The 18,564-nt window shown below is 52.7% G+C and overlaps 4 protein-coding genes across 18 annotated transcripts in view; 2 read left to right on the top strand and 2 right to left on the bottom strand.

Annotated features, from left to right (window-relative positions):
* Window positions 1-416: 416 nt before the first annotated feature.
* Window positions 417-9,509, bottom strand: TMEM150A (transmembrane protein 150A). 7 transcript variants are annotated; one of them, XM_033431388.2, is made up of 9 exons: window positions 9,386-9,509; window positions 4,560-5,115; window positions 3,857-4,036; window positions 3,369-3,416; window positions 2,942-3,028; window positions 2,232-2,299; window positions 1,800-1,927; window positions 1,409-1,586; window positions 417-1,187 (listed from the first exon to the last, which is right to left on the bottom strand). In XM_033431388.2, the coding sequence occupies exons 3-9, from the start codon at window positions 4,021-4,023 to the stop codon at window positions 946-948; spliced, it is 918 nt and encodes a 305-aa protein (XP_033287279.2). In that variant the 5' UTR covers window positions 4,024-4,036; window positions 4,560-5,115; window positions 9,386-9,509; the 3' UTR covers window positions 417-945. The 7 variants fall into 7 exon arrangements, with proteins under 7 accessions (XP_033287279.2, XP_033287276.1, XP_033287277.1 ...); XM_033431385.2 differs by having other exon boundaries at window positions 4,906-5,115; XM_033431386.2 differs by having other exon boundaries at window positions 4,910-5,115.
* Window positions 4,120-4,875, top strand: LOC125960874 (translation initiation factor IF-2-like). Its single transcript, XM_049696239.1, has one exon. It carries the CDS (start codon window positions 4,120-4,122, stop codon window positions 4,873-4,875), a length of 756 nt encoding a protein of 251 aa, XP_049552196.1.
* C13H2orf68 (chromosome 13 C2orf68 homolog) lies at window positions 7,239-12,937 on the bottom strand. The gene is made up of 4 exons (XM_049695684.1): window positions 12,635-12,937; window positions 12,433-12,551; window positions 11,378-11,529; window positions 7,239-11,011 (listed from the first exon to the last, which is right to left on the bottom strand). The coding sequence occupies exons 1-4, from the start codon at window positions 12,739-12,741 to the stop codon at window positions 10,889-10,891; spliced, it is 501 nt and encodes a 166-aa protein (XP_049551641.1). The 5' UTR covers window positions 12,742-12,937; the 3' UTR covers window positions 7,239-10,888.
* Window positions 12,938-14,635: 1,698 nt separating this feature from the next.
* Window positions 14,636-18,564, top strand: part of USP39 (ubiquitin specific peptidase 39) — a 30,201-nt gene continuing 26,272 nt past the window's right edge. The window contains exons 1-4 of one of the 9 annotated variants that reach the window (XM_033431379.2): window positions 14,819-14,958; window positions 15,406-15,457; window positions 17,338-17,389; window positions 17,845-17,914. In XM_033431379.2, coding sequence (XP_033287270.1) covers window positions 17,374-17,389; window positions 17,845-17,914 — 86 coding nt within the window. In that variant the 5' untranslated portion in view covers window positions 14,819-14,958; window positions 15,406-15,457; window positions 17,338-17,373. Of the gene's footprint in view, window positions 14,966-15,405; window positions 15,458-15,494; window positions 15,726-15,813; window positions 16,796-17,337; window positions 17,390-17,844; window positions 17,915-18,564 lie in introns of those variants that run through there. The other 8 variants (XM_033431378.2, XM_033431383.2, XM_033431382.2 and 5 more) reach the window with 8 other exon arrangements.

Genomic DNA, 18,564 nt, shown 5'->3' with positions numbered 1-18,564 from the left:
AAAACTAGCCCATCTCTCTCCCTCCCCCTGCAATCTTTAGTCAACCTTAGAATCCCAGGGGCTTTCTTTAGCGTCACTGCAAAGACTGCTTCTAATAAACGTTTTCAAGTTATTCTCTGTATCCTCCCTTCCTTCTATCCCTTAGTGTGGAATCAAGCTTCAAACCAGACTCTGAGCAGGACAGGAAGTGTGAAAGGATGGAGTCGGCTCTTTAGACTATTGAAAGGCCCAGAAAGGGCTTTAAGCCCTTGCGGGGTATTTGGATAGCACTTGGCATCCCTCGTTTTTGGCAGTCCTGCTCTCAAAGAGCAGCGGGCACTCAGGACCCTCCCTGGAGGCAGAGGCTTTCTCCCATCCTTTGCCTAGGGAAAGCCAGGATCAGGCCTTCTCCGACTCTCCAGAACAGACTACAGACCTGCAAATTAGAATTCTTTTAATAGATATATATATTAAAAAAAGTACTAAAATACCCACGTGGTTCTGCTGTGTTATTTGCCCTAAAGAAAGGGACAGAGTGAAGAATCCCAGTGCAGCTCAGTGGGCCCAGAAGTGGGCCTTCCCACAGACTAAGGAGTGCTCACCCCCGCCCCCAGACTGCTGTCCCTCTTGCTGTTCCCAGCCCCCAATTCCTGCAGCAGGAAACCCCAGTGGCACTGGGGGAGTAGAAGGCACCTGAAGGGCTGGCTGGGTGAATGAGGATACGTGACCTTTAAAACATAAAAATAACACTGCGGTGTGGGGAGCAGGCTGTGCGCAGCTTGGGCAGCCGCCAGGGCCTGCTCCTGTATGGCACAGGTGGGTGTGGGATGGCCACTCCTCCAGGAGCGAGGAAGCCTCTGTCCCAACAGAATACTTTCTCAAAATCGTTTTTTGGTACAAAATAAATGCGAAGGAGATAACGGGGTGGGGAGCTGCGGAGGCCGGGCCAGCCACCCTCCCCAGACCTCAGATCATGGCGACGCTCTCAGGGGCACAGTTGAGGTGTGTGGAGGTGCTGCTGCTTCCGGACGACTTGCAGGCCCGGCCGGGGGCGGGCTGCAGTGTGGCCACCAGTGTCTCCGAGGAGACTGCCCCGAACTCATAGCTGAAGGTGCCGTAGAAGATGAGGATGTCGATGACAAACACCCACTCGCATAGGGCTGCCCCGTGCTGCAGCTGAGAGCTCTCGTGGATGAAGAAGACCCCGCCTGGGATGGGGCTAAGGAAATGTTCAGTGGGATGGGCGGCAGCCTGGCGACACCCTTTCTGCCTTCCCGGATATGCGGCTAGGCTGGGGCCGAGGACCAGGCCTCACCTCCCGGGAGAGGGGGGCAGAAGACCACCTTGGGTGGGGGCGGATCCCCATCTTGGGTGGGAGAGGGCCTGGGCTACAGGAGGAGCTCCTGGCTGCCCTGTCCTGGAAGGATACTGAGGATCAGAGAGACAAAGGCGATGGCTGCCAGCACGATCCGCAGGTAGGCCACAGCCAGGTCGTGGGGGGCAGCGGCCCCGTGGTAGGAGAGGGCACAGTGCAGGCAGACAAAGAGCAGCCCGGCAGTGAAGGCCACGCCGGTTCCGACGTAGTGCAGAGACTTAGCGTGATCCACCTGGGCCCGGAGAGAGGGGCCGACCCGTGAAGCAGCCCCCTCCACCCCGTTCCGTCCCTCCCTCCCGGGCTTTTCCCCTCCCGGGCCCTGTTCTTCCCACCCCCAACCCTGAGGGGCAGACCCGCAGCTTGGGTCAACCCTCGGGAAACTGAGGGCCCCTGCCGAAAGCCTGGCCCCCTTCAGGAAGTGCAAGAGGTGGGCGGGCGGGCGCACCTGGAAGTTGCCCACCACCACCAGGCCCGCAGCGTTGGTGCAGCCTGTGATGAGCGTCGTGGTGTTGACCCAGGAATGACGGCTCTGCTCCAGGAGCTGCCCGTAGCGCAGGAGGCAGATCAGGGCCACTGGGGGAGGAGAGCACAGGTGGGGCCGGCTCTGGCCCTGGCCCAGTCCAGCGAGCCCACCAGCTTTCCCCAGATACTCTGAGGGCAGGAAGGGAACGGACAGGCGGGTGGTGTGCCCTACCAGCGTGGCCGTGTGCAAGTTAGCCTTGGGCCTTCAAGGAACGGAAGAGAAGTGGCCCCGCTGGCCTTAGCTCGTGGCGGGGTAGGCGGCGCGAGGCCAGGGCTTCCTGGGCCTCTTTGGGGAGCAGGTGTGAGGGCGGGCGGGACTGAGCGGGTTGGTGGTCGGGCCGAGGGCACAACTCACCCATGAAAGCACCCACGTTGCCAATGAGGCTGAAGAGGCAGCTCTCTGGGGGGTATGTGCCGCACTTGCTGAGAGGAGGGGGCGAGGACAGAGTGAGGGGGGGGGCAGGAGCACCGGAAGGCCCCGTTCTGGCCCGCCTGCTCTCCCTTGCCTTATCTGTGCCTGTTCCTTGGCAGGCAAGCCCGACTGATGAGAAGGGCCAGGGTCCCTCACAAACATTTGCCCCTAGGCTGGCCGCACCTCCCCCCAAGGCAGAGCTGGTGTGTGTGCTGGGGTAGGCAGTGCCCAGGATTGCTCGGCAGACCCCGAGGCTCTTGGACTCCCTGAGACCGTCAAGGCCTGCAGGGGGTCTGGCTTCCCTTAAGCCAGAACTTGGGCTGGGCAAACGGAGAGCTTGAACTTAAATCCAGGTGCCTCCACTTACTAGCTGAGGGACCTGGATGGATGACATAGCTCTGTCTCACTTTCCTTGCCTATAAAATGGTGAAAACAACAGCTGCCTTAGTGCTAGGAGAATTAAATGCCGCTACGCATGTAAAGCATTCAGCACAGGGTCCGGTACATAGTAATTGGTAAGTAATACTGTAATTAAGTGCTCTTAATGGAATTATTATTCCTGAGACCCAGGGACAGGCCTTTGCTGGGGGGGCTTAGTTGGGAGTCTAGCAGGGCCTTGGGTCTCTGTGACCTGCACGGTTTCTAGGCCTTACCTGATGAGGGGGACATCGTCCAGGGTGCAGCAGGTCTTGGGGCCCCCTTGCTCAGTGGGGTCAGGAGAGCAGGATTCGTTGTAGGACCTGGCAGGCAGGACAGAGAGTAGCCTGGGGGAAAGGGGTTCCCCCAGGCCCTCGGCCTGTAGCCTCAGGCCTCTCGGAGACCACCCTCCCAGACCTCCCTTGGCAGGGGCAGAAGAGCCCACTTCCCAGGGCCCCCCTGAGACAGAAGCCAAAGGGGCGAATGACAGTGGGAAGCAGGTAGGTGGGCACGAAGCCATGCCTGGGGAGGGGCAGGCGCTGCCAATGTCAGAGAAGAGCAGTGAGGCCCAGTGTCTCCATCTGGCTCGAGGCAGCCCCGGCCCCAGAGGGAACAGAGATGAAGGGAGCTTTAGAGTGAGGCTGTCTGCAGAGTGCGCCATACCAGTTCTCCACGGGGCACACGTGGTGGTTCATCACGGCCATGGCATACCTGCGGGAGCACAACTGTCACCCTGCCCCATGATGCACCCAGCCTTCTCCCACTGACTCTTTTCCTTTGATTCTGCCCCCATTCAGCCTTATTGTCCTTTCCGGACACTCAACCTGGGGTGGCCCTGGGGCTTGATGCTACTCTAGAACCCACAGCCTAGTCCCAAACTAGAGGACTTCTGGAAGTTGCCCTGGCTAGAAGTGTGTCTGTCAGGGCCACCCTGCTGGACAGCAGTGGTGCCAGCTTGTCCCAAGGGGCTGTGTGCCCAGGCACCAGGCCAGGCTTTGCAGACAGCCAGAGTGGCCCTGGGTACCACCCTGGAGCCTGCAACAGGACAGGGACTTTGTGTGTGCCATCAGGCTCCTGTTGGGTCCTGTCCCTCCTCAGCCGGGGTCCCTTTTGTCCCCTAGTTGCCTCCCCCCATCCCCCTCTTTACTCACACAGTCCATAGGCCAGTGATGGAGAATGCTGACAGGCTGACAGGAAGGAGGATCCAGGCGGTCATGAGGGAGGGGAGCCAGGGTGGTGGTGGTGTGGGGGGAGGACAAGAGGTAGGTGGGGAAGAGGGTGTGGACCCAGCTACCTTAAGGTACTTCGCCAAAACCATCAGCTGCCCGGGCCTGGTGGAGAGAGACAGGTCAAAGTCCAGGGTCTAGTGACTGGCCAAAGCCGGTGCGGGGGAGAGGAAGGTGGTCAACACCAGATGCAGGGCTCCCGCTGCGGCTCTGAGCGCCCACACTTCGGGCTGAGCCCCCGCCGCAACGTGGACACCCTCCGGCATCCACCGGGGGCCTCCGCGTTCCACCCAGATGTTCAGAAACGCCGCGGGGCCCTAACATCTGGAGAGGGGGCCACTCTCCCTGGCCTGAGGGTCCCGGGCTGGGAGAGGGGCTGGAGTCAGGACAGTCCAGGGGGCCACGCCAAGGAAAGCCTGGGAGGGGATCCGGGGCTGGGTGGAGAGGCGGCCGGGGGCAGGCAGCCACCTGACCACCAGCGCCGCGGGGAAGGGGCGGGTTCACGCGGGAAGCTCAGCCCGGCCCGCTCCCGCCCGCGTGGGCGCCCGGAGCCCACGGTCCGCGAGGCCCCGGGATCCGGGGACCCGCGCCTCCGCAGGTCCGGGGGACGAAGGGGCCCAGTACGCACCTCCCCGGAGCGCCCCACCGCCGCCGCCACCGCGTCTGCTCGGCCCCCGCGTGGCGCCGTCCCCGGCTGCGGCCCTCGGAGCTGCCCTGAATGGTTTAAAGGGCCGAGCAGCCCCTCCCCCGGCGCCCCGGACCGAGCCGCGCCGCCCGCCGGGACGTGGAGTCCGCGCCGCCCTAGCCCTGGCGCTCGCGCCCAGCCGGGAACTACAACTCCCGAGCCCCCGCGCCCGCGTCACGCTGGAAGGGTGGGCGGTGCCCCGACTTCTGGGGACCTGGACGCCGAGGGCGGTGGCATGGGACCCCAGCGGAGGCTCTGACACCGTTGCCAAAAGGATAGTCCCGTCTACCTGCACCTGCGGGGGAAGCTTCGGGAGGCGGGGAGCTCCGGGTGTGCACTGCCTTCCCGCTGCACGTGTGATTGTCACCGCGCACGTGGCTGGAGGAAGCCTCCCTCAGCCGCCGCGCACATTTTGCAGCCTGGACTGGCCGACAGTGACTTCGGGCAGCCTCCCTCCATGTGGCACCCCGTGCCTGCCGCTGTCCAAGGCGAGGCGGGTCTGCAGAGAAGCAAGCACAAAGCCTTGGCTGTTCCTTAGGAGACCAGCGCTCTGGATTTGGCTTTTGCTTCCCCCGGCTCAGCAAACTCTGGAGGAGGGCTACTTTCATCAGATACATTTTATTTTCCGGGGTACAAGTACACAGTGTATTGTCCAGAAGTCAGTGTCCAAAATGTGTTTCCTGACTGCTGAACACTCACTTGAAACAATATCCATTCTAAGTAGACACACTTGGCCAGGTGTTGGGAGGCAAAAGAGAGGAGAGGAAGGCAGGAGACCCAGAGCAATCTGGGAAAAAGCAAACAGGATACTGTGAGGATAAATTACCCAACAGCTTCACCAAAATTTATGTTGAATGGAAAAAATGCACAACCTAAAAGTTGAGAATTGTTTTATTCAGCAGACTTTCTGAGGACTCAAGCCCTGGAGGAAGCCTCTCGGATACCTCTGAGGGACTGCTCCAAAGAAGCAGGGGAGAAGCCAGGATGGGAGTTTTTGCAAAACCCAGGTATTTGTAATATCAAAAGCTTACTGTTAATTAAAGACCAGTAAACAGACACCTCAAGTTAATGAATCAGCACTTTTCTATGTATGGGAAGATACAAGAGTCTGGGCTCATTGAAATCATTCCTTTGATATGCACCTTACCTATCTAGGGCCAGTATCCTGCTTTTCTCCACCCTGAATCCCCTCAGGGTGCACAGCTGGGGATGGCCGCAGGCTTGATGGTCACATCTTTTTTCCTGACATGGCAGGAGACATTCTTCGTCCACACTTAACAGGCCAAGGGTGCCCTCCTAGACATTCTTTTCATGATTAAAAGAGCAGGAGACCTTCCTTTCACACACTGGAAGTGTAACTGGCACTCTAAACGGCAGCCCAGCATATCTGTTGGAGCCCTTGTGAGACAACACTGGGGCTGACAGACCTTTACTTGAAGGGAGCATGGGCCCAGGCTGCTGGGAACCAGGGAGCTTAAGTTCGGCAGCACTGGTGAAGCAAATGTAATAGGCAGAAACAGGGCCCTGTACCATGGGGGAAATGGAGAAGATAAACTAACTGGACAACAGCTTGAGGAAGGAGAAACCTTTCTGGACCTAGTGGAAGGTAAAAACGCAAACAGGAAACCTGTTGGAGGGCCCTCTTCCAAATTGCATCAGCACAAGTAGTTAAATCAGGGTCAAAAAGTATGGCAGTGCACAGCGATCACCGTACAAGAAACCTGGCTGAAGGACCGGGGGGTGGAAAATCCAGTCCGTCTGCTGGCCATGCTGTGCCCCAGGACAAGGGAGTGCCTCTTTCTAATTTACAAAGAAGCACCAATTTCCTGCCCAGGGGTGTTGTCCTTGGAGCACCTTTTTCTCATCTGCCCAATGGTGCCCTGAACGCTCAGCATTTCCTACTGCTTTGGAAGCTTTGCAATTTAAAAAATATATATATTTTCTTTTTTTGATGTGGCCCATTTGTAAAGTCTTTATTGAATTTGTTACAATATTGCTTCTGTTTTTTATGCTTTGGTTTTTTGGCGGGGAAGCATGTGGGATCTTAGATCCCTGACCAGGAATGGAACCTGCACCCCCTGCATTGGAAGGCGAAGTCTTAACCACTGGACCACCAGAGAAGGCCCCTGGAAGCTTTGCAATTCTTAATCAACATTTACTATCACCTGTTGAGCTGGGTTTCAGTTCCTCTCCCACCACGATCATGGGGAAGGCCTGAGAAGGCTACTCAGGTTCTAAACTGGCCGTTCTATCCTAAAGTAGGGGTAAGGCAAGCACCCCAGAGCCTTGACAAGGAGGCAGATTTGGGTTTAACATGACAATCGGAGTCATCCCTAAAACAGAGAATTAGCCCAAGACAGAAGGGCTCTTCATGGGTAGTCGGTAGGGAGGAGTTGCGTATCAGGTAGAAAGTAGGACCAGATGTCTTTAAAAGGCCTTTCCAGCTCTAATGCCACGTGAGTCTACTTGTTATGCTCCAACCAGGATAGTTCTTAAAATAGGCAGAACAAGAGATGAGATTTCAAGTGCTGATTCTGCGCTGCTGAATGACTTTAGGGCAGCATGTAATCTTCATTTCCTTATGTACACAAGTGATTTCACAACTCTTGGCAAAAACAGTGCTATAAAAATAGTAAGTTTATTGGCTGAAAAAAATACTGTATTTGAAAAGTACCTTCCTTCCAGGATTTTCAAATAATTTCCATGTCACTTTATTCTTCCAAACGCAGAAACGAAATGAGAAAAGACAAGAATGTATAGCTTTTTACACACTTAACACGACACAGCCAGTGCAACCAGTCTCATTCTGGTGGCTCTGGGAAGGCAGAGGGGCCATTCACTCTCTTCCCTTCTGGCATCACTCCACCTCCCGGGGAAATCTGGCGTGGCTTGGTCATTTGATTCCTCAGGGACAGGAGTTCAAGGAGGGAGCTTAAAACGTTTCAGATAATTGTCACCATTCCATGGTTCTTCTTCCCAAAGAAGGCTCAGAGGTAGGAAAGTAATCTGTCCTTAGTTTTCTTTCTATATGCCCCATTTATATTTGTGACCAGCTGGGGGATCCCTACCTTACCATCCACAGATCCTGTCAGATGCACAGCAAACTGGATACCCCCCACCCCAAAGGGTTTCTTCCAGTTTCGTGGGCTAATCTCTAGATGGCAGTGCCCCTCAGAGTGGAACAATGGAGACGGAATGTCCCTTTCAGACGCTCATCCACAGGGAGAAGCATTTTTTTTGGCCACGTCGTGAGGCATGTGGGATCTTAGTTCCCCGACCAGCAATCGAACCTGCGTCCCCTGCATTGGAAGCGTAGAGTCTTAACCACTGGACTGCCAGGGAAGTCCAGGAACAAGCATTTCTTATTGCCCACGTTGGTCCTACCGGCTGGCCGGGCTCCTACTCTCACTCAGTACAAAAAGCTTTGCATTCTCCTTTTCCCTTCTTGTGTTACCTTCTTCAAAGACTTCCACACTTGCCAGCTGGCTGGAACTCAAGCTTTAGTGTTTACTCTCGCACAGCCCAAAGCCCCTGCAGGCCCCAGCTTCCTTCTATTAGTGATCACCCACTGTGGCCCAGGAAACACAAAGCCTTAAAATCCAAGGCTTAGCCTTAGTAAGTGAAGATCACTTCATTTTGGATGAACGTCAGATATGCTTGTCAGGCTACAAGACTTTGTTTTTTAAGGCGGCTGAGAATATATCTAGTTAAATGAGTGTTGATTCTGAAGCAGTCTGCCGGAAAGCCCCAGCTAGTCTAATGCTGTTGCCACTGCACCAAACAGCACAGGACAGTCCTCTTTGGGACATCTCTAGAGCCTCTTGGAAGTGCTCTGGAACATGCTCCTTGATGGCAAAGCACTGATATTTGAAAACAGCTGGAAGACATCGAGAGGCAAGTCCGGTAACCATACTGGATAGTACTACCTTGGACTGGGATGAGGTGTGGCAGAAGCAACGAGCGAAGCTGTAAGGCTGTCAGTGGGCTGAGGGCCATCACCAGAGAAGCATCTCAGGCACACCTGCAGTGATGACACCATCACCACCAACAGGCCTGCTCTGAAGGACAATGCCTCATTTAAGTACCAGGCTTAGCGCTTTATATAGTCTCGTGGCACAAATTAGCTACAAATTAGAATGTTTTCTTGAGTGGAAAATATTTGATATGCACTTGATATAAAGCAAAGGGCCTCAAGAAAAAGCTTGCAAGCAAGATATTACCATCATTCTCTTACCTCAGAGTGTTAGGATTACACGATAAACACACAGAAGGACAGGATAGGTACACAATTCTCACAGGAAGGGAGGCTAAAATTTCAGGTGCCATGCCCCCAACCTCCTCTTCTGGACTTGTTTCTAAATTCTATAATAAATCCAGGAAACGGGCCATCCAGCCGTGAGAAGACGAACCTCAAAATATTTCCAGACTAGGAAGCCTAAAAGTTCCAGTGAAATCCTATGTCCAAGTCAGAAGATCAGCTGAAGAGCTGGAAGACTAAAATGACTGGTGCTGAGCTGCAGGAAGACTGGGGATAGAACATGGCATAGTCTCCTTGACCCGGGAGGCTCTGGAGGGTAGTTAACGTTAAAAGTCAAAAGGCACTTGCAGCCTGGCTGAATGAGGACAGACTTTCTCCTTCGAAAGCAGAACTGAGCCCAGGACTGGCAAGTTTAAGGCATTTAACCTTGGGCCAGCCCTGGGGCTCAAAAGCGTGCTGGTCCCTGGCTGCCTTCACAACCAGGTCCTTCTAATTTACCCACCTCACTCACCTTCCCCGCGAGCTGCGACTTGCTGCATTTTAACGATGGAGTCGAAGTAGCTGCCTTGCCCCATTTCAGACGGGGTAGATTTGCAGGGGTGTATAGGGCATGAACCAGAAGTGCTCTCAGGTGTCCTTTAAGAGAAAAGCTGCTGAGAGGGACCAGCCAGACTGATCTTGAGACCCTGATGAGGAAAGACCTGTGGGGCAGGGGGCTTTGGTTTGAAGAAGTCTCAGTGCTCACGGGCTCACTTAAACCCCATACTTCAAGTCACTGAGGTTAGGCCCATTTGCGGGAAAACTGAAGTGGCTTGGAACTGCAGTGCGTGGGATCGCTTGTGGATTTCTCAGACTGTAGCCCAACCCTGCATTAGGAAAAATGTTCACTTAGGTGAAAGCAGTGATATTCCTGGGATCTTTATTCTCAGGATCTACTGGGAGTTTTATATACTCTATACTCCTGGGAGGTAGGAAAGGAGAAAGCACAGAGCAGGGGAAGGGCAGATGAAGGAGGTTTGTTTCGCTCCCTCTAGGGCTCTCTTCAGGCTTTTTTTTTTTTCTTTTTCCCAACTAGGGCTTGAAACAGACAATTATTGCTAATGTTGAATTTCCCTTTGTATGTACATTCAAGGCTGTTAAATCACATTTGGAAACGCGGTTTCAGGCTTGTTTTGATAATTCCCTTTTAGCCTGAGCAGAGGATGGTCTGTTCACAGCTAGGGATGAGGCTGGAAGCTGGAATTCTGTAGTCCGAACCCTGGCAGGTTTTGCTGCAAGAAATCCTCACAGTTTAATCCTGGCATCATCTTTCTAGATCTCCTTACCTAGACTGTGTGAAGCGGTGGAGCATGGGAGAAACCTGCAAAAACCATGGAAGGGGAGGAAAACATCCTCACAAGTAGGCGTCAAAGAAGATCATCTCCCTCGACTGGTATCAGAATTACTGGGAGAGCCTGTCAGGAAGGTAGACCCCAGTACCCCATCTCCAAAGTCCTGAGCATCCGTAGGTGAGCAGTCACACTGGGAGGTGGGGGGCGGGGTGGAACTGATGGATTGGGAGACAAAAAAGATGAAGGAAAGAAAAGAACAAAGAAACAGAGCTGAAAAGATGATCTAGGAAAGCACGGATGGAAGTGAACAGAAACACAGAAGAAAGGAACCATAAAATAACAAACGGGGCTTATGGAGCAGCGTGGTCAGATGCCCTGGGGCATGTGACCTTGGTGAGAAAGCAGCACGTTGGCAGAAGGTCTCATAAGCCTCATCTCTCCCTGGAATCTTTGCTTCCAGAACACCAAGCTAACCAAACAAAATTCTCAAAAACGTCCAGAACATTAGGCTGGTCAAATGAGCCAATATACGAGAAAGAATGGCTACAAGGGAGGTGGCCAGGCGTAGTCCCTGTGACACCCTCTTCCTGTGGATGTGGCAGCTCTGGGGCGGGGGGGGGGGGGGGGCTGGTCCTGGCACCCCCAAACTAGGGGCGGCTCCCTGGACAGCGACTCCAGTCTGGTCAGTGTTGGTTCTGGCGCTTTGCAATCTCCTCCTGGATGCGCAACTTGAGGGCCTCTCGCATGGGTGGCTCCAGAGGCGTGTGTGCTGACACCTCCTCGCTCACCCTTCCTGGATCATCATCCTACGTGGAGGAAGGGTCGGGAAGCTCAGGGCCTGGCCTCTTCTGAAAAGGCGACCTGCCCTGTCCCTAGACAACACTCTCAGAGAACTCTGTTTGACTCACAACTTCTTGCCAATGCCTGTCATTTCCCAGGTGTCCCCTGTAATAGTGACTCTCAACTGGGGGCCATGAGCCCTCCCTGTTGCCCGCTGAGAATCACTGTGTGACGGGAGTGACTTGTGCTCAAAAGCATCGCCCAGCAGTCTGTGCTCTCATGTGGAACAAACACTTCCCACTGGCCCTGAGGAAAACAGTGGCTCCAGGTCCGGCAGTGATTTCCATCACGGCCCAGGACCTTCAGGCTGCAGCTGTTTCCATCGGGCGTACCTGATACACGATAACTGAAGTGACGTCTCCGCTGTCCGCCTCATATTCTAAGCAGAAGAGCTGATGGCCAGGGAGCTCTGGCTCAGAGCTGCCACTACTGCTGCTTTCACCAGACTCCTCACAGCCTGGGTTGCTTGGGTGGGTAGAGCCATCTGGAAGGATGAACCAGAGTGAGAGGGAAGGGAGGAAGGCTGCTGGAACCCCTGCCCAGAGATGATACAGGAAAACATATTGTAAAGCCCCAATCTTCTCATGGACCCAGAATGTACCCCTGTGTGTGTGTGTGTGTGTGTGTGTGTGTGTGTGTGTGTGAAATCAGCCGCCTATCAGGAATTTTATTCACCTTTGTATCCCTGCCCCAAGACCAGCACAGCCCTACCACGCAGTCGGTATACAGTGCACATCTGTCTACACGGTTGTAAGGTAGTGGAGAGGTGAATAGGGCTCTGCCTGGGTTCAGATTCAGGCTCTGCCATTTACTTCTCTGATATCTCCAACAAGTTACGAAACCTCTCTCTGCCTGTTTCCCTGACTGTGAATCAGAAATGATAATAGTTCCCATCTTACCGGGTCCTCTGAAAGCTAAATGAATGACTGCACATAACCTCTCAAAACACTCAAGCGAAGCTCAAAAAATTTAGCATCGTACATTAACTATTGTAAACTCTAGATCACAAGTAAGCTGGAGGAAAAAAAAACCCATTAACTGGGTTTGGGCTTCATTCCACAATTATGTTCTCGTCGCCTAGAGCTGTGCCAAACTTTTTTCCTGTTAGCTGGTGGGAGTGCGAAAATATAGTACGCTGGGGGCAAAGCGGCGGACAACTTGCCGACTCTCAGGGACGTCCGGTAATAGTGATGCTTAACTGCGGGCCTTGAGCCCTCCCTGTGCTGCGGGCAGAATCACTGAGCGGCGATTGGGGAGCGTCGAGATAGACGTTGGAGATGAAATGAGCCTTGGGAGGTAGGACATAGTTTTTTCCCAGACAGAAAAGAAGAGCGCGTGGAGGCAGAGGGCCCGGGGGCAGAAGAGCGCGCGGGGCGGGCGGCCTCACCTCGATGTCGCGGCAGGTACACCTGCAGGTCGGGCTTTCGGGGCCGAGTGGGCGCGGGCGTGTGCCGCCTCCTCGCCTTCTCCTTGGCCGCCTGCTTCACCTTCTTGTCGTAGTCGTCCCTGCGGGGAGCCGAGCGGGAGTCAGGGACGGCCGAGCCAGGCCAGGCTGGGACTGGCAGCCGTGGCGCGGGGCGGGGCGGTACCGGGCGAGCTGGTTCCGTCGGATGTGGTGCACGAAGCCGTGGCTCATGTCCAGCCGCCCGCCAGGCTTGCAGCAGAGACCGGGTCCGGGCCCCGGCGCCGCTTCCATCTGGAGACCCTGTGCGCGGAGCCGCAGCCACCGCCGCCGCCGCCTCCTCTTCAACGGCCCCAACTGCCACCCTCCTGCCCCGAGAGCTCCGCGCCCCTCCTCGCTCGACTCTCGACCCTGCGCCCTGACGTCGGTCGGGAAATGGCCAGCCGGGCCGAATGTCCCAGCGCGCGGAGTTCCTGGAGCGGGCGGGGCGGGGGGCAATGGGGCATGCGCAACTTCCACTCCGGGGCGGGGCTTTTCTTTCGTTGTGACCTTATCAGTAGGAAACCAGGATTTAGGTTTAGTGCTGCTACATCAGAAAATCCAGAAAAACACAAAGCACCCATCACACCACTCAGCGTTCGGTGTGGAGCCTTCCCGTCCTTTTTCCTGTGCTTGGATGCTGTGAAACTCCATCACCAGCTGCGTGACCTTGGCTGACTGTTGCACCCCGCTGTGTCTCAGTTTACTCATTTGTAAATGAGGGCACTGATATCACCTACCTCCAAAGAGGTCGTGAGGAGGCGAGTGCCAGGGCAGGGCACACAGCGGCGCCCCGGCCGCCCAGCCCAGCCCGCGCCCGCCCGGGGCTCCGCGCCGCCGCCGGCGGGGACGCTCCTTCCAGCCAGCGCAGCACCAGAGCTCTGCGGACTTTCCCGCTACCCAGCTCGTCTCGGCGCCCACCGGACCGATGTCTTAACTCTCGGCGTGGGAGGACCCAGGGCCTTTCAGGCGTCTGAGACTGTGCCATTTTTGAATCCTCTTTAAAAAGAGATAAAAGTAGGAATCCGTGATTAGAACAGGGACAGACTGGTACATCCGCACAGTGGGATGCCGCTGAGCAATCAAAAGGAACGAGCACTCAACAACTTGGATGAATCTCAAAACAAACACGCCGAGTGAAAGAAGCCGGGGATAAAAAGAGGACTCTCTGGGTGCCTCTATTTATATAAGACTCTAACAAGTGACAATGATCTCTAGCGACAGAAAGCAGATCAATGGTCGGGGCAGGGGAACACTTGGTGGATGGTGGTTAGGTTCATTATCTTGATCGTGGTGGTGGTTTCAGAGTGTATACATACCTCTATCAGTATTCAGCAAATTGCACACTTTAAACGTGAATTTTTTTTTTTTTTTTTTCGGTACGCAGGCCTCTCACCGTTGCGGCCTCTCCCGTTGCGGAGCACAGGCTCCGGACGCGCAGGCTCAGCGGCCATGGCTCACGGGCCCAGCCGCTCCGTGGCACGCGGGATCCTCCCGGACCGGGGCACGAACCCGTGTCCCCTGCATCGGCAGGCGGACTCTCAACCACTGCGCCACCAGGGAAGCCCTAAACGTGAATTTTATTGTATGTCAATCACACCTCAGTAGAACTGTACAAAGTATTGAATAGTTCAGGGCTGTGGAAGGGGTCGTGAAAGTCACAGACCCTGAAGCTTGAGCTTCAGTAGCGTCACTAGTCTTCTGCTCGTCGTTTGCATTTTTCTGTGATACCAAGAACAATCCTCTAAATGTGGAATTAGAGCCGTCGGATTGCTCCACGAAGGCGTTGAGTTGGGGATGTCGCCTAGTTCTGTGCAGGGCCGTCGGTCTCCGAGGCTCGGAGACTGGAGACGACCTGCCAATTCTGGTTTGGGGACACAGAGTATCTTGAAGACACCTGGGGCCCAATGACAACTTTTTTTAATCCAGAATTTCCGCAGCCAGTGAAGGGTTCCTGCCTCTTTAAACGGGTAATAATGAGTAAAGTGGCAGTAGGCCCACCTATCGGTCTCAGGTGCGCGCGCACCCGCAAAGACCCGCCCCCCCCCAAGAGGCGTAGTACTTCCCAGAAGTTCTCTGCGGCTTGATTTGTCCCCATCGGCGACTCGTAGAAAACCTTGGGCTTGATAACAGCGCCGCTCCTGATTGGCCGCTTGCCGCGTGCTTGGTCTTCCTTGGAGTCTGCGCCGGGCGACTCGGCCGGTAGTGGCGATGTCCGGCCGGTCCAAGCGGGAGTCCCGTGGATCCACCCGCGGGAAGCGCGAGTCCGAGTCGCGGAGCAGCTCGGCTCGTGTCAGACGGGAGCGAGATCGGGAGCGGGAGACAGAGGCTCCGAGCTCCCGGGGCAGTCCGGTGCGCGTGAAGCGGGAGGTCGAGCCGGCGAGCGCGCGCGAGGCCCTGGCGCCCGTGATCCCGGCGGTGCGGGTGAAGCGGGAGCGCGAGGCCGACGAGGACTCGGAGCCTGAGCGGGAGGTGCGAGGTGCGCGGGGCCGGGCGCGGGTTCCACTGTCGCGTTCTTCTTTTTCTTTTTCCAACCTTCTCTCCCCACGGGGAAGTCACACTCCACTCGCGACCCGACTCCGTTTTAATGAGGATAGTACTAGTCTTGATCAGGATCGTAGCTATAGCGTTTCTAACAGTAATAAGAACAGGTAGCTTTCCTTTATCGGATGTCTAATGCGGGCCAGGCGCTGTGCTAATTGTTTTACAGGTGTCCCTTCTTTTTAGTTTTTTACAAAATACCTGAGGAGTGAGTCTTGCTGTAATTTCTGAGTGGAGAGCCTGAACGCTGTGCACTTGGACCACACTGCCCTGTTATCCAGGGCTGTAGCAGCCAGGAGATATGGATTCTAGTCCTGCCTCTGAGACTGAGTCACGGTGGTTTGGGAAAGTGATTTTCACGTGTCTGTCCCTCTCTAGGTTAACGGAAGGAGTCCTGGAACCCATGACCTTTGAGAGCCCTAATAAGCCAGTGAGTCTGTCAGTTCCCATCTATGACTGTACCCTCTGCCTTTTTCTGCTGGACTCGTTCTGCTTCTCTTAGTAATTTCTGGAGACTTCTTGGCCAAGCCATGGTACTCTGTAGTGTGTACACTCTTTTCCAACTTGTTGATATCTTACCAATCATTAAGTAGGTTTTTATCATTTCTGAAGCTTTTCCTGTTTACCTCAATTACATCTTTTCCTTCTCTGAACTTGGAACTTCTGCATTGAACATGTTCCTATGTACTTGTTTTCTGGTGAGTTAGCAGGTGAACATATCACAAGGCTACATGTTAGGGGCAGTGTTCATGGGGGGGGGGTGGTCTTCATTCTCCAGGATTTTATAATTCAGTCTCTGCACCTGGTTATCTATATAAAATTATACTCTTATGTTAACTCTTAAATTTCTAGCTCAGAATCCTGTGTTTGACATATTTTTATATTACCCTCAGGGTCCAGATTAGCACCTTGCTCGTGGAAAGTGCTTGATAAATGTTCTTTGAATAATCTAGTTAATAATTTCAGGGTATTCTTTGATTTCCTTTACTTAAATATTCTGTCAGCCTCATGTTTCCCTTTCTTTGGAAGAGAAATTGTTTCTTAGATATTTTGTATACTTACGGTAAGGAGATTGTTTTCTCTGGGACACACTAGGATCCCAGTTGAGGTTACTGCTGTTTTCTTTTTTCCCTTTTATTTTTTTCATGAAATAGATTATAGGTACTAAGATGAGCTAAATGTCAAGCACATGTATAGTTTAAAGAAGAGTGTGGATATATATCCTTAAATCTACCACTTGTCAAGAATTGTGAAGGGTCTGAGATTTTACCCTTTTTGTACACTACCAAGTTAGCCTGCCGTGGTTTCATGGATGCTGATGGAAGACATGGAGCTATTGGGCTTGAGACAGCTTATTGCAGCAATAACAGTAGCCAGAATATAGCATTGTCACTTCCCTGAGTCAGTTCCCACAGTGCAACACGATGAGAACCCATACACGCAGTGGGTGGCCTCACAGGACAAGAACTCTGAGCTTAGAGAACCCAAATCTTCTATAATGGGCTGTGAGCTTGCCTCCCCTTTGCTCTGTAGGAACACACTGTCTCCTACTTCCAAAGCTATAGAAACAAACTTCACTGTACAAACAACTTTGACAAGATAGTCTGGAGGCAGTCAGTGCCTCTGGTCACAATATGTGCAGAAGTTCGAGAGACCCATGGAGAGTTGCCTCCCGATGCTGTTCAGCTTAAGAAGTGGTACTTAACCAGTACCTTAGAAGCTCCCATAGGCCCCTTCTCAGTTGCATCTGCCTTCCTTGCTTGCTTGGGTAATCACTGAATTTTTTCTAATCATTTCTATTTTTATTATTTTATTATTTACAGTTTTACCTCACATATACATCCCTGAGTAGAACTGTATTTTATTTTGTATTTGTTATAAATGGAATCATACTATATGTTGTCTTCTGTTTTGCCTTTTTTTTTTTTTTTTCCGCTAGCCATATTGTTGACGTTTATCCGGCAACACAGTGTTCTATTGATGATATACCAAAATGTATTCCTCCCATTTTTATATGTTGTAGACATTTGGGTTGTTTCCAGTTTGGTCTCTTTCAAATATTGCTGCTATAAATATTCTTTAGTAAAGCATTCCTGATGGCACATGTGCAAAAGTTCTCTAGGGTATATAAGTAGAAGAGAGATTGCTGGGCCAAAAGGTCTGTGTATTTTCAGCTTTGATCTTGCTGTACTATTTTCTAAGAGGTTGTAACAGTTTATACTCCCACCAGCAGTTACATGAGCATTCTCACTGTTCTTCATATTTGCCAACACTTGGAATTGCCTGATTTTATTTTTTCCTCTCTGGTAGGTGTGAAGTGGTATATCATTGTGCAAGGAAATTTGCATGTTCTTGATTACTGGTGAGGTTGAGCATCTTTTCTTTCTTTCTTTTTCTTTTTGGCCATGCTGTGAAGCTTGCAGGATCTTAGTTCCCCAACCAGGGACGAACCCCAGCCCCCTGCAGTGGAAGCACAAGAGTCCTAACCATTGGACAGCCAGGGAATTCCCAGCACTTTTTCATAAGTTTGAGGGCTGTCTTCCTCATTTCCTTTTGGGTTGTCTTTTTTTTTTTTTTAAATCTCCACCAGATTTCTTTATGTAATTGCAAGCAATTCCTTTGTTGGTTATATGTGTTTCAAGAATATCCTCTCAGTTTGTGGCCTGTTCCGTTAAGTGGGCTTCTTTGGTGTTGTCAGGCTGCCTGTACAGGAGCTCATCCTGATTAATTTTTCCCATTTTTGTGTTTGTTTGTACTGGTAGTTGACCCTGAGTGTGGGTTTCCCATTTTCAGAGCTTTTGATGCTTTTCCTTTCAGCAAAAAATGGCCGCATGGATTCTGAGGATCGGAGGAGCCGCCACTGCCCCTACCTGGACACCATTAACAGGTCGGTAGCACAGGAATGCCTAGGGCAGCAAAAGAACAATGGAGTCTCTGCAGAAAGTTCTTTGGACTGTACGTTAAAAATACGTTCCAAAACTTTAGCTCTTTTAAAGCTTTCTGCCCAGAAAACTGTGCCTCTTGCCTTGTTTTTTAATCTTTGCCCTTCAATTTAAAGTGTCAGAGAGCATGTTGTTTTAGGGTGGGTGTATGCAGAAAGAGCTTTTAGCTCATTTTGAATTTGTATGAGGAAATAAAGGGATATGTGCTGTCGATGACAATAGCAAATTTAAATATTATTGAGCACTGACTGTGTGCTAGGTACTACTCTAGGTGCCTGGGATTCAGCAGAGGAAAATCAGACAAAAATATATCCTAAAGCAGAGGTGTTTACCCCATCTTGGTATTCTTTGATCCCAGATGCATTTTAGGATGGTTTTTCATTTATGCCGTAGGGTGGCACTGTCTAATAGACTTTTTTGCAACAATGGAATTGCTCTTTAAGGGCTGTCCATTGTGGTAGGCACGGGCTACTTGTGGATATTGAGCACTTGAAATGTGGCTTGAGGAACTGAATTTTAAATTTTATTTAATTTTAATTATTTTACTTTTAAACACCAGTAGCTGTGTGTGGCTAGTGGCCCCTTTAACTGACAG

The sequence above is a fragment of the Orcinus orca genome, chromosome 13 (assembly GCF_937001465.1).
Source record: "Orcinus orca chromosome 13, mOrcOrc1.1, whole genome shotgun sequence".
NCBI lineage: Eukaryota > Metazoa > Chordata > Mammalia > Artiodactyla > Delphinidae > Orcinus > Orcinus orca.
Note: the sequence above shows the minus strand (reverse complement) of the source record. Positions and strands in the feature narration are given on the sequence as shown.

Coding starts and splice junctions, on each gene's coding strand:
- LOC125960874 (XM_049696239.1), top strand. CDS start 4,120: ATGCAGGGCTCCCGCTGCGGCTCTGAGCGCCCACACTTCGGGCTGAGC.
- TMEM150A (XM_049695680.1), bottom strand. CDS start 3,366: ATGGCGCACTCTGCAGACAGCCTCACTCTAAAGCTCCCTTCATCTCTG. Junction 1,587..1,799: donor TGGTGGTGGGCAACTTCCAG/GTGCGCCCGCCC, acceptor CTCCGGGCCCAG/GTGGATCACGCTAAGTCTCT. Junction 1,188..1,408: donor CTTTGTCTCTCTGATCCTCA/GTATCCTTCCAG, acceptor GCCCCATCCCAG/GCGGGGTCTTCTTCATCCAC.
- C13H2orf68 (XM_049695684.1), bottom strand. CDS start 12,741: ATGGAAGCGGCGCCGGGGCCCGGACCCGGTCTCTGCTGCAAGCCTGGC. Junction 11,530..12,432: donor GTACCTGCCGCGACATCGAG/GTGAGGCCGCCC, acceptor TCATCCTTCCAG/ATGGCTCTACCCACCCAAGC. Junction 11,012..11,377: donor CTTCAGTTATCGTGTATCAG/GTACGCCCGATG, acceptor TCCTCCACGTAG/GATGATGATCCAGGAAGGGT.